Source organism: Herpailurus yagouaroundi, unplaced genomic scaffold, assembly GCF_014898765.1.
Source record: "Herpailurus yagouaroundi ecotype Mexico unplaced genomic scaffold, PumYag 142, whole genome shotgun sequence".
Lineage (NCBI taxonomy): Eukaryota > Metazoa > Chordata > Mammalia > Carnivora > Felidae > Herpailurus > Herpailurus yagouaroundi.
Window position 1 is genome coordinate 36,468,487 of NW_024412397.1, and position 13,921 is coordinate 36,482,407.

Sequence of the window (13,921 nt, forward strand, 5' to 3'; positions counted from 1 at the left end):
CCTGACTTAGCTGGGGTGAGCAACATCCACTAAAAAAGATGAAAGGAAGATTAAGTGTAGTCAAAGTCAAGGACACTGAGAATAGTTTATGTGCTGCAGGTCCAAGGCCATGCTGCAGTCACTGGTCAGGGAAGCCTGCTTGGGGTGGGCCAGAGTTGGACTCTGCCTTGAAGGATGGATACAGTTGGGATGAGTGGTGTCACCATGAAGGGAGATAACCCCAGGCATGATTCACAGATAGGACTGACTTGGGAGGTCTTTTCCCAGGCCCTTGGAGCCAAGGGATAGAGCTCCATGGGTCAGCCTTCCTCACCTTGGTTCTGCTTGCCTCCCCTCCTCTTCCACCCCTCTGCACTTCTGGAACCAGGTGGCAGCACCCCTCCGGGCATCACTGCACCAGCTGTGCCTAGCATCCCATCCCCCATTGGGGTGAACGGCTTCACCGGCCTCCCCCCACAGGCCAATGGGCAACCTGCCGCGGAAGCTGTGTTTGCTAATGGCATCCACCCCTACCCAGGTAAGCACATCTGGCAGCCCTTCCTTCCCCATGCAGCACATTCCTCATCCATTCTGTCCCTGCCCTTGCTTGTAACAGGGAACATATGGCTCCTACCCTCTGCCTGTTCCTTGGTAGAACCCCAAATGTGATCAGAGAGAGCCAGCCTCCTGCCCTCCTTCAGGGAGCCCCTGGTTGGAGAGAAGAGACCAGCCCATTCCTGGAGCTCCGTCAGGAAAGAGAAGAGAACAGATATGGTTGTACACTGACATAGAGAGGCTAGTAACTGCAAGTTAATTGAGAGTGAATTTGGCCCATAGGAAATGAGTGGAGAGAGACACTAAAAGAATAGTCATACTTAGTGTTAAGTAGGAAAAAAATCTCTTGTATGGACGAGGCAGAGGCATATAGATTTGACATTTTGACTAGTACATACTAGTTTGGTCCCTGGATCTGTACAAAACTGTGGTTGGCACTTCGGACAAGTGTGTCAGAACCATGGATAGCACCCCAGTGCTTCTTGCATAAATGCTGGCCTACAAGACCCAGGAGGCCTGTTCCTGATGCACTTTGTTCCTCTCAAACTTAGCATGTCTCTTGTGGTGAGAGTACCCAGCTGCTTGCAGCAGCTCCTCTCTCTGGCCTTGAGGATGGACTGACATTAGAGTAGGGAAGCTGGGCCTAAAGCCCTAAGGTAGACTGGCAAGGGGCAATGTAATAGAGATGTGAAGAGGGCTGTCCTCCTTCCTGGAGGCCAGATGGTTACAGCACAGAGTCCCTGTAAGTACTAGTAAGTGCCCGGTCTGTGGCAGATGAAAGCGGGGGGGGGGCGGGGGGGGCTCCAGAAGGAGAACAGGACATGGGCCTATCCCCTGGGAGGTCAAAGCCAGTCAGGAACACAATATACATTGACAGCATAATGAGACAGTAAGGCAGAACAGAGCATCATCAGGAGCTTCCTGAGGAGGAGGCCCAGATCAACTTTAACAGATGGATAGGAATTAGAGAGGTGAGGGCGAATGAGGAACATAGTCCTGTAGAGGAGGCTGTCCTGGAGGCCCAGAGTCAGGGGCCCCTTCCTGGCAAGGACAAGGGGTGGTAAGGAGTTTGGCCCAACTAGGACAGAGGAGGTCAGCTAAGGGGCAAAGTATGCCCTCTACTCTGCTCACCAGAATCATTTGTGTGTCTTTGTGAAATCACAGAAGCCCAGAGATTTTGATTTCAGTGTCTGGAGTGAGGCCCAGACATCCATAGAATGTGAGAGTTCCACCAGCAGCAGAGTGCAAGGTCACTGTGCTAGCAAGAAATAGAGACTTTCCTGACTTTGACCTTGGAATTGTCTCTGATCTGATCCCAGTGGCTGGGATCCGTCTGGATCCCCACTCACCTCCCTGGGCCGCCAGGGCCGGCCCCCTACCACGTTGCTCCACACTTCTCCCCTCCCTGCTAAGAGAAGCCAGAGAATCCCAGAGTAAAGGGGCAGGGCCAGAGGATCTGGACTGTTGTTGAAGGATGAAGACTCCAGGCTGGCAAGGGAGGCAGGGAGAGGCTCGGCAAGCCAGAGGTGGGAGAGACCCCACCAAGCTCAGGTTCTTGGGCTCCTCCCCACTCTGGCTCATGGGCTGGGAGATACAGTCCCCAGCACATCTGGGTGGTTTCATTTCCCCCCTCCTCCCTGCCCGCAAGCCCATCTGGATCTCTGGATTTTGACAAACCTGTTTCTTCCCCACCCCCACCAGCATCTGTGAGCTGTTTCCCTCATGGAATTTGGAAATGTTCCTCTCCCCCATTTGTAACAATCTGCCACATCCCATAAACAATTCCCTGCCAGAGCAGGGGGGAGGGATGAGGGAAGGAAAGGAGAAAAGTAGTACATTAAAAAAATTAATTTACCATCTTTAAATGCAGAGTTTGGAGCTGCTATAATGAGCGAGATCCTTCAAAGTGTTCACTCTTTGGCAGTTACTAATGAGGTCATTAAGCAGAGAAGTAGAGAAGGGTCTCAGAAATGTTTTTCTCCACTTCCTAGCCCCGGGTAGCTTCTCTGTCCTCCCCTCTCACTCAACAAAATCATGTTGGAAGCACTCAGTGTGGCTTTTATTGCCACATAACACCCCCGAAGGGGTGGCTCTCACAACTGCTAAGGACCGTTCGCTCCTTACGTCACAGAGTGTGCTCAGCACTTGCTATGATTCTGGTCCTGTGCTGGGCGAGCTGCCATGTAAGTTGTGCAGGTGATATTTTGCATAGGCCATCCAACTGGCCAGAGGAAGAGACACCTTTTTCTAATTTGCATAAAGGCACTTTGTGTTTGAGCAGCTGGGAAGACTGAGAGGGCAAAGCTAGACATGGCTCTCCAGAGAGCTGGGGCTGGTAGAGGAGTCAGGCAGAGGGTGCAGAAGGGTAGAGAAGACCAGCCCGACAAGCATCATCACCATTACCACCTCCCCACCAGGAGCTCCTGGCTCCAGTCTCCAACTCGAGGGAAATAGACGGATAGGGTTTTGTCCTGGGACAACCCCAGGCTGGAAGGGGCCTGCATCCTGACCTGTCTTCAGCTCCCCACTCTGAGCAGTGCCCTCCTGGGCCCAGCTCTCCTGCAGCCATCTACGCTGTCTCCCAGGACCACTGCCCCTTGGATTTTCCCTGGGCTCCCCTGCAGCTCAGGTGCTGTTGTTCTAGTGGAAGGTTACCGAGAGGTTTAGGGACAAGAGCTCAGAAAGGAAGTTTGGGAATTCTTCCTGGTTTGCAGGCCCCAAAGCCTAGCACTACCAGCCAGCTGGCTGGCCTGGGTTGCCAGGCAGATATAAGCCCAGATAATTGTCTCCCTGCCTTGCTGCGTTATCCACTCTGCCTTGGACATATTGAGGCTGGATCTGTCTGGGTCCCCACTCACCAACCTGGGCCTCCAGGGCCAGCCCCCTACCACGTCAGTCATCAGTGGGTGGCCTTGGTCACCAGAGGCAGTGCTCACATTCGCCGGGCTTTTACCCGCAGCACCTGTAGACACAACAGAGGCAACAGAAATGGGCCAAGCCTTTGCCCCAGTCCAGCTTCCCCAGGTTGCTTGCCAGAGTATCAGCCTAAGGCTCCTCTCCTTACACTGGGCAGTAGACAGCCCAGACTCACGAGATCAGGTGGGAGGAAGGTCCTTGGTCTTGTGGTTCTTCAGTTTTTGGGGCCACATGGGGCAGACCTCATTTGTGTGGCCAGTTCCTGCTGAATGTGTCTCGGGCGTGACCTCAGAGTGCAAGGCCTCCTTGCCTTGTGCAAACTCCCTAAGGATAAAGGAGAGGTCCCTGTGTTTGAGCAGCACGGGTGGCCCAGGAGGACAGTGTGGCAGGATGAAGCCTCCCATGCCCTTCATTTCACCCAGCTGGGATCTGCCCCTGACTTGTGTTGGGGATAAGTGAGGAGGAGACCACCCTCTTGGTAACCTCTAGCCTCCTCACCCGTTTTCCCACAGCCCTCATCCAGGACCAGGTCGCTCAGGTATCTTCCCACCAAGCCCCTCATGGTGGAGCCCTCCTCTGGCATCTCCTTCCCGTCCCTTCACAGCCTTCTTCATGAGCGACCCATCCCACCCCACCCCACCCCTCCCCAAGCCGGCTGCAGCCTGAGTCCCCCAGCCCCCAGGCAGGGTGGGGGCAGACGCCACAGTGGCTGGGAAGGGCAGTGCCGCCGAGGCATCATCTCCCCGGGCACGGCGGGGGAGAGGCTGGTCTGGGTGGGCATCGCTGACTTCTGCTCCCTTGGCTCCCCTGCAGCACAGAGCCCCACCGCCGCGGACCCCCTGCAGCAGGCCTACGCTGGAGTGCAGCAGTATGCAGGTCGTTAGTATCCTCACGTCCCCACACCTGGGGCACCAATGCCCCCTTTCCTCCCCAGGCCTGGGCCCGGAGCTGGGGAGGGGAGGGGGAGGAGTGGGAGGGGCGGGAAGGGTATCCTGGGAGAGGACCCGCTCCCCTTCTACGAGCCCCCAGCATTCAGGCAGAGTTTACTTCTGATGGCCGGTACCCTTTGCAGCGGTGGGTGGTCAGAACTTCACACGAGTAGGTGAGCCAGGCTGAAGCTCTGCGCAGATACTCGGCTCTGAGGCCGGACTTTCCTCCCAACCTTGGTGCTTCCAGGGCTGGTTTGTGCTGGGGGAGAGGCCAGAATTCACAGTCACTGGTCTGGCAAATGTAGATGCCTGGGTTTGAGGGAAGGAGCGACCCTGGAAGAGAAGCAGTTCTGCTCCTTCCCCCATCCACATCCAGGCAGCAGGAATGGGGCTCCAGCGAGGGGACATAGGCAGCCAGAGGTAGAAAAAAAGAAGTGAGAAGAGATAGCCTTGGGGCCAGCAGATGGCCTTAGGTCACTGAGTGGGGAGGTGATCAGCCACTGTAGGAAGCCCAAGGCAAGTTATCAGTCATTATCCTCTGTCTGTCTTTCACACACACACACACACACACACACACACAGACACACACACACACACACACACACACACCATAATCATCTCTGCCCAGCCAGTCTCCTGCTGTCTGGCCAGGTCAGAAAGAGCCAGCGATATCTCTCCTTAGGGCAATATGGGGACTCTGGTGAAGCTGGCCTCTCACATCTGGAGGTCAGGGGAAGCTCTCTCACCTGCTGGGACCCTTGAACTCTGACCTCAGATCCTGTACCTTTGGAGGCAGGCCAGGCTGGGGACAGGGACTGGCCATTCCTGTTCCACCTCTGACCCTTTCCAATTGAACCCAGAAAGTACCAAGTTTGGCCAACTGAGTCCTTTGCCCCTGAGAACCACCCCCTGGCAGGATCCCAGAGGCCAAGCTCATACGTAGGGTGGCACCCCACCTCCCACACAGGTGCCATCTGAGTGGGAGGAGGGTACAGGTGCCAGAGTCAGCCCTGGCTCAAGGAATGGGGATTCCTGGTGGTGTGGGTGATCTTGTGCGGGCACTCCAATGTTTTTGATGGTCCGTTATTGTGGATTATCCACAAATGCGGGTGCTCCATTTTTTTCAGAATAAGTTTGCCTGCCCCCAACTGCATGCACGCGTGCACACACACACACACACACACACACACACACTGCTGAACTGGCTTTATCTTAAGTGGCTAAGCTAAAACGCCCCTTTTGGCTGGTCTGCTTTTACTGCTCAACACTGAAGTTTCTCTCTTTCTTCCTGCCTCTCACTCTGTCTCTCTCCATGTCACTGTTGCTGTCTCTCCTCTCGCCTCTTCTCTTTGGCCCTCCAGCAGCCGCCTACCCTGCTGCCTATGGTCAGATAAGCCAGGCCTTTCCTCAGCCACCTCCAATGATCCCCCAGCAACAGAGAGAAGGTGAGTTTTTGAGCTGGGGCTCCTAGGCCCCTCCCCACCCCCTTCTGTCCCCAAAGGGGCTGCTCACCTGGGCCTTCGGCTGGGGTGTTTCGTTTGAAAGGTGACCATGTTTGTGTGTGGTGTTGAGGAGGGTGAGGGAAGACAGCCTGATCGTGACATGGTGCATTTTCCAATCCAAACATGGAGGTGGGCTTCTCAAGGGCAGCTCTGGAAACCCAAGTGGCAAGAGGGCAGGAAGGTGGATCCCTGGAAGAGGTGGGGGTCCAAGAATCCCCCATCCCCTGATGGGCAGGATTTGGCCAGTGGAGAGGAAGGGGAGAAGTAGGAATTCTCACCTCGGGGCCGGAGTAGGGAGACCTGTTCATCACGGACAGGAGAACTTGTATCCTCTGGGTGCTCCCAGCTGGAGCTCCCAGGGTGAGACTCCACAGGCAGGTGCGGGAGTGGGAGTGCCTCTGTGCAGCCTAGTGGAAGGAGAGGTGCCTGGAAAGTCACATCCAGAGGCCCTGGTGTGCACAGGGCAGGCAAGGCCAGTGGGGTTTGGGAGGCTGGGATCTGATAAAGACCCTCAGTGTCTTCCTGTTCCAGAGACTAGAGACCCACAGGGAGCTGGATAAATAAGCCCACCCTCAGGATTCTATGGGCATGCTCACAGAGAGCCCAGTGGGGGGGGGGGGGAGGGATATGAACAAGGTCTTGCCTTCCCCAGCCCATGAAAAGGGTTACCCACCAGTGAGGCCACTGTATCTGTCCCAGGAGCCCATTTGGCCAGAGGATTCTGATGGTCTCCAGATAAGCAGCTCATAGTCCCTGCAGCATAGGTCCCCAGAGCCAGGAGATGTGGGTTAGCCCTGGAAAGGACCCCGGGGTCTGCTAGTCCTAACGCATTGGTCGGACGGGCCCCAAACATGCCCCAGATGGCTGAGAACCTGGACTTCTAAGCAAATCCATCTGGATCTGACTCCCAGCTTATGGCCACCTTCTTCCCCTTTCCCTTGATGTCCTTACCTATAAAATGAGAACAGTGAGGATTAGTTGCTAGAGAAGCATGAAACTCAAAGCTCACGTCTGACTCAGAAGTCCAGAAATTTCCTATGGATTTCTCGCTGTGCACACAGCCTTTCCTTCACCAAACCGTCATCCCTCCAAAGTTGTACATGATGCCCACCACCCCAGTTGACACACACTGGGAAGCTGCTGAGATCTGTGTCATCACCTCTCCACGGCCAGGAAGGCCAAGCTACAGGAACCCAGAGGAGTGTGCGGTGGGGCCCCTGCCCACAGCCTGCAAACACGGCCTGCTCTAGCTCTGTCCGGAGTGGCATCTGGGCCCGCTGGTGGTGAAGTGGGGGCGGGGGGTCCAGCAGCCCTGCCTCCACCAGAGGGTCCCTTCATTGGTCTGTGGCCCTTGAGCCTGCTTTGCTCCTGCCCTCCTCCCCTTCAGTCCAGCTCTTCCAGTGCCATGTCAGTGAGAGCAGAGCCATGAAGGGCAGGGTCCAAGAGTCCCAGTCTTGCCCGTCCAAGCCCAGACCAGAGCACAGTGCCCACAGGCACTATCACCCCACTGGCCTTAGGCTGACACACCCTCAGCCCGCAGTCAGTGCCCTGCATCACTCTGGCCTGTGGGCTCAGGGGTCTCTAAACTCTGCCAAACACACACACACACACACACACACACACACGCACACACACACACGCGCGCGCACACACACACACACACACACACGCCTGCAGGTCAGTGCTTCTCTGACCAATATACAGGTTAGCCCCTAACCCTGGCCTTAAATAGACTGAGACCCTCCATCTACTCCCTGTTCGTCCTCTCTTACACTCTGCACCACCCCATGTATCTCACTCTGCACTTCTCATACCTTCCTTCCATCTCTGAGCAGCTTCAGCTCCCTACCCCTGTGCCCAGCTCCCCAGACCAGACCTGGTGAGGCCAGTCTCTGCTCCAGCCATCTCTCAGATGCGGAGTCTCCCTTTATTGTCCACACTCTTCCTGACGGGAGCACAGGACGAGCCACCATAGGAGAGCAGGGCATGGGGAGGGGTGAATCGTGGACCCAGATGTGTACAGAACCAGGTTTCATACAAGGGTGAGCTCATGGTGCTGGGAGCAGGGCTGTCAGAGAAGGCTTCAGGGGCCTTGGAGGATGAGGTCTTCAGCACATAAATATGGACAGACAGACACTCAAGGCAGGGAGGACAGGAACAAAGGCGTGGGTGCTGCAAAGTATGAGGTGAGCCTGGGCTTGGGGACGGGACCAGGTGGGGAGACAGCATGGGGTGGGCTGCAGCCAGACCAGAGTCATGTCCACAGTGTTACATGAAGCACAGGTGAGAAAGAAGGCTGTGTTCCTCCAGCCATGACAGTGGTTGGCCCTTTCTGTCATGGTTACCACCCCCCGTGAATGTCACTGACATACTTGTACACACTGGTTGTGGGAGAGACCTCCTTCCAGGACCTTGTCTTTGAGCCGAGCCTGAAAACCAACAGATGCCTGAATTCCTGGAGGCTCTCAGCTCCACAGATGGGTTGAGGTTACCCTCGGGGCTGCTCCAATCCTGGCTCTGCCCAGGGCTGCAGTGTGGCCAGAATAATCACCTCCTATGTCTGGAGCCCTGCTTCCCCATTTCTCAGAAGGCTGGGTGGGACCAGATTGATCTTACAGTCCTGCTGGTGATGCCATCTGGATGCTGTACCATCTGCGGATGAGGAAATGCAGGAAGGGCTTGGGGATGGAAGACAATGTGTGTGCTCCCTCTGGAGGGGTGAGGGACAGGGGGCTAAGCTGGGGCTGTGAGAGCCATTCCTGTGAAGTTCAATGACACACCATACTGATGGGATGAGCCTGTGGGCTCTGACCTTGAAGGCTCTTTGAGACTTTAAGTTGAATAGATATAACATCCACATAAAGCATCCTGTTGAACTTGAAGTGAGGGTCCCGGGTTCAAGGCAGGTGGCTACATGGGGTGGGACAGTGAGGGAAGCCTGAAGAATGGGATGGAAGGAAGAAGGAAGGCAGTGCTGAGGGAGGGGCAGGAGGGCTCAGAGCGAAAGGAGAAAGAGCCTCAGACCACAGATTGTAGACTTAGGGAGCACTGGAAGAGAGAAGGTATGGGGAGAATCTGGGCGGGAGTCCTGGAGGAGCTGTGGCTTAGATTAGGTCTTCAAGCTGATTTCTGCCCGGAGGGGACTCACATCTAGCTGGGGACCATCAAGGGACGCATTCAGAGTATGAACCAGTGAGAACATGGCATGGCTGGAGATGGGGTAAGCTTGGGGGATTCAGCAGCAGGGACCCCTGGAGATGGGTGAGGGAGCATGCTTGCGTGGGTTCTGAATGCGCCGTCAGCAGGCACTTTTCCTGGGAGACAGTGGTCCAGGAAGGAGAGGCTGAGGGTGGGAGGTTGAGGGTCGATGATGCAGGATCGGGACCAAGGACCCAGGAGGTCAGACGCTCAGAGGGTCGCTTTGGTGGTCAAAGGGGTCTTTGGAAGGAACAAGGAGGAGAGTGAGGGTCCAGAGACTTGCTCCTGAACTGGGTTACCTGGCAACCTCACCTGTCCCAGAGAAGCAGGATGTGGTTCTGGCCTTGCAGCCACACACAGCCCACATAGATGCCTTACTGCCTTCACTTTTGAGCTCATGCTTAGTCTCAACCAGTCTCTGGTCAGAGCCTCGGTTCTTCTATGTCTCTAACAAATGCAGCTTTGCATGGCCTCCACAGGTTGGAAACCATCCACTGGAATGACCACGTTCTAAAAGGTTAATAACACGTAGCATACTCTGTTTAAAATGGCAAGAAAGAGATGAATCATCTTGGAAATATTTCCATTTCAAAGTTAAAATTGAGAATTATGGTTATTTAAACAAAACATAACTCTTTAGCTGTTTGGAAATTTTAGAAATCCAAAGGCTTCAACAGTGTTCAGGATTTCTGGGCACGGAGATTTATGATAGGGAGAGAGGAAAGCACAGAGTTCAGAGGCAGATGGCCTGGGTCCATATCCTGGCTCTCTCACCTCAGCCGTGTGATTTTTGGCAGGTGACTTAACCTCTCTGGGCCTCCGTTTGCTCATCTGTAGTGGGAGTGATGACAGTACTTGCCTCAGAGGGCTGCTAGAAGATTCAGTGACTTAACCTACATATAAAGCGCTTAGAAGAGCCTGACATGTAGTTCACGCTGTAGAAGTGGCAGGTTGTTACCGCTGTCAGGAAATGGGGAGCTCCGTGTAATAAGGCTTGCGGGTACCCCGGCTAATCACGGAGCCGTGCCGTGAAACCCCTCCTGTGCACCTAACCTGTCGGAGGAGGCTAGAGAAGTCCTGATATCTGCACTCGGGACTGGGGCTGAGTGAGAGGTTTGGGGCAGGGGAAGGTTGGGCACCAGGTGGGAAGCAGTGGCTGCAGATTTTGGAGGAAGATGGGCCAAGCAGCAGCCAGCCGGGAGGTACCAGCTGGGGCCTGGCTGTGGGACGTGACAAGAAGCTTCTCACCTGGCACCACGGGCCTGCTGGGCTGCCCAGGGCCATTCCAGAGCAGGCGCTGGGCCGGAGGGTGGCCGCCTGGCTTTCCCCAGCTCTCTCTACTCCTGCCTGTTCTCAGCACCTCCTCTCCCTGGCTGACCAGGCCTTGGCACATTTACCCCCTTCACTCGTCAGCTCTGCCCCTGGAGCGAGTTGCCAGGCACCATCTTATAGATCCATTTTGCAGCAAAGGTGACTGAGGCACAGAGAGGTTCAGTGACTTGCCCAAGGGCAGGGCGGAGACCAGAGCTCAGGCTTGGGGCTCAGCAGTCCCCACTCCTCCATGGCCGCCCTTGGATCTTGGATGAGACCCCCCCTCCCAACCTTGCCCCCCTCCCTGCTGCCGCTGCCTAACTCGCTCACCTCTCCTCTGTCTCTCTCTTCCCCCCACCCCGCCATCCCTCCCCCCTGCCCCCCCCCCCCACCGCAGGGCCCGAGGGCTGTAACCTGTTCATCTACCATCTGCCCCAGGAGTTTGGGGACGCTGAGCTGATGCAGATGTTCCTCCCTTTCGGTAATGTCATCTCCTCGAAAGTGTTTGTGGATCGGGCGACTAACCAAAGTAAATGCTTTGGTGGGTAAAGATAACAAACCAACTAGCTTCACCCAGGACAGGGCGGTGCTCGCACCAATTTACCGGTGTCCGACTGCTTTTAACCTGCTCCTTCACATCGCCCCCACCCCCAGGTGCTCCCTATGGCCCAGCCCCCAGCCTCCACCTCCCACTCCTCTTCTCTCTGCTACTGTTCTTTTGGCTTCTTGGCTTTCCCTGCCCGCCCCGCCCCCCCCCCCCCATCACAGTCCAAGAGACAGGTCCCCCTGCCTGCCACAAGGCCCAGTTTCCACCCACTGAGAAGGGGAAGGAGTCACCTTGGGCCAGGGTGGTGGAGGCATCGAGCAGAGCCCATTCTCCCAGCAGCTCCCCGTCTTGCAATCATAGAGGCCCTGGTGGATGCCCCGCATGATCCTTGGGGTGGGGGGGTCTGCCCAGCTGAGGCCCCTATCCTGCCTGCCCCTCGGCCTCCTCTCTGTCCTGCCCCTGCCGCCCTTCTCTGTCTACCCTGCTCTTTGCTCCCCTCCTGCCACCCACTGAACCCTCCTTCCCCCACCACTCCCTCAGGCCACCAGAGCCACATTGCTGAGGAGTCAGGAAGAACAAACTGGTCCTGCCCTCAGGAAGCCTCAGGTCTGAGCTTAGATGAAAATCATGCCTACCCCGCAGCACTGAAGTCTGCAAGGCACCAAGTAATGGAGCAAAGAGAAAGGCAGGTGGATGGAAACAGTGAGGAAGGGGAGGGAACTCTGCAGAGGGAGAACAAAGTGGGTGTGGGAGCCTAAGGACAGTGAATGAGGGAGCCAGCAGGAGGCTTGGGGAGAAGGGATCCTGGGAGGCCAGCTGTGAGGGAGGGGCTGTGTTGGGGGGACTGACCATCAGACGAGGATGCTCCTGGGATGGAGGCAGAGGGAGATGAGGGGAGGTCCTTGAGCTGAGAGTAATAGAAGGAAAATACAGCTTTTAGGAAGTGTGCGTGGCGGCAGGATGCTAGACGGGATGGGGGACTTGGGAAGATTTGGAGTATGGTTGTCAGATAAAATATAGGGTTCCCAGTTAAACTGGAATTTCTGATGAACAATGGATGCATCTTTTGTGTGTAAGTATGTCCCAAATATTATATGCAATATGTTCCATGCAATATTGGGGATATACTTACAGTAAAAAAATATTCATTGTTTACCTGAGATTTCAATTCAACTGAGCATCCTGTGTTTGGATTTGCTGCAGACCTCCTGGAATTCGGCCTCTCCCACACCTCTCCTCTCCACTCCTCCTTAGCTCCTCTCCTGCCTCCTCTTTTGCCGCTATTAGCTGTGCCTCCGCGGCTAGATCCACTCATGGGTCCCCGAGGAGTGAGGAGTCCAGTCCCCAGAAGAGCCACACATGGGACCAGAGCTGGGTCTGCCAGAAGCTTAGCTCTCCAGGTCGAACCCCAGATCCTGGGTCTGTGAGGACAGAGTAGGGGCCTGTGTTACCTGGGGAACCCCGATCACAGCTTGGGACGGTGTAGGGGAGACCATACAAATGTGTAGAAGCATCAGCAAGCCCTTGTTAAAGAGATTCCAGTTTGGAGACCACTTTCCCAGAACCATGAAAGGCTTGTGGTTTTAGATAATATTCCCCAAAGCAGTCAAGACCTTTGAACCTTTGTCCCTTGCCCTCTGGCAGCCGCCACAGGAAGTTTGTGGTACTTGGAGGGCATAGAGTTGCCCCAGGAGTTCATTTGTCTTTGGGTATGAGAAGACAAAGAAAAAGACAGAGACAGGGGTTGAGCCCCTCCCTTGTTGGACTGATACTTCTCCTGACAAATTACACTTACATATGTAAGAACAACAAACTGGAGATTATGGCCTTTGCTCTTTAAATGAGCCTTGAATGTTCCCTACATCAGAAGAAAGACATCTGCTAAGAGCCCACAAAGCTCTGGGCACCTGGGCCAGCAGGCTTGGTCTCTGGCCTCAACCTCAGAGCATTTGTGCTGTGGCTCCTGTGAACACAGCCCGTTTTTTCGTAGCCATTCTTGGAGTCTGCCCCAGACACTACCCTTGCCATTTGCCTATTTAAATTCTCCAGGACCAAGGTTTTTTTCCCTGCTTTTTCTGAAAATCATCTTCTGTATACCTCTACTCTGGCTCTTTCCTTTATTCTTGAACAGACAGACTTCTAGCACTAAACATCCACTGGCCTTAGAGAAGGATGCGCTCCTGCCTTGAGGGCCCGGCTGGGCCCAGTCCTTCCTCCCAGAGCCCCTGGGGTTCCTTTTTTCTTGCTCTGGCAGCTGAGTTTTCCGCAACTCCCCCGGAGGCCTTTAGTGTGAGAACCAGCTCCAGCACTCATTCAAAGTCAGGCCATTTAACTCAGAGCCTCAGTGTCCTCATTTGTGAAATGAGGACACTGGTAGTCATTTCTCAGGGGCAGGGCCCAGTGTGAGGTTACAGGAGGGTGGTTGTGTGTGAGGGGCTTTGCCAGAGTAAACCCTCAGGAGAGGCGAGAACGCCCTTTGTTCCCAAAAGGAGGAATCGTTTTTGAGTAAATGTGGTCCTATGTTAAAGTGAACCCCTCAAAGGCCACACTTGTTCTTTATAAGCATAAACAGAATCTCCCAGGGGGCTTTGTGAGCTGATGTGCAGCGCTAATGGTAGCTATGTTGGAAGAAGGGCTCGGGGGACACCAGGAAGGTATCCTCCCCACATGGCTCCCCACAATCTGTGAGGCAAGAACCTTCTCAAGGCTGGGGGGGGGGGGATGGGGGGATCAGACTCTGGGAGGAGGGACGTAGTCCTAGAAACCACAACAATGGGAGATGGTGTCCAGAGCCCCGTTCAGCAACCCTGACTGCTCACCAGTTAACAAAACTAGTTGAGGAAGAGAAGTTTCCTTGAGCCTGGAACCCTTCCCAACCCCCCGGGGCTTCGAGAGACTCTAAACTCTTCTGTGAAGGCTGGGCTTCTTCCCTGCAGGACCTCTTCTCCCCCACTCTCCCCACTGGGTGGCTGCCTCTCTGCCCT

At 55.2% G+C, this 13,921-nt stretch overlaps 1 protein-coding gene across 50 annotated transcripts in view; it reads left to right on the forward strand.

Annotated features, from left to right (window-relative positions):
* The window catches only part of CELF4 (CUGBP Elav-like family member 4), a 297,460-nt gene that overhangs the window by 270,376 nt on the left and 13,163 nt on the right, over nucleotides 1-13,921 (forward strand). For 10 of the 50 annotated variants that reach the window (XM_040478961.1, XM_040478964.1, XM_040478978.1 and 7 more), the window contains exons 8-11: nucleotides 368-517; nucleotides 4,264-4,329; nucleotides 5,741-5,824; nucleotides 10,788-10,871. In XM_040478961.1, coding sequence (XP_040334895.1) covers nucleotides 368-517; nucleotides 4,264-4,329; nucleotides 5,741-5,824; nucleotides 10,788-10,871 — 384 coding nt within the window. Of the gene's footprint in view, nucleotides 1-367; nucleotides 518-4,263; nucleotides 4,330-5,740; nucleotides 5,825-10,787; nucleotides 10,932-11,477; nucleotides 11,623-13,921 lie in introns of all 50 variants that reach the window. The other 40 variants (XM_040478965.1, XM_040478980.1, XM_040478983.1 and 37 more) reach the window with 11 other exon arrangements.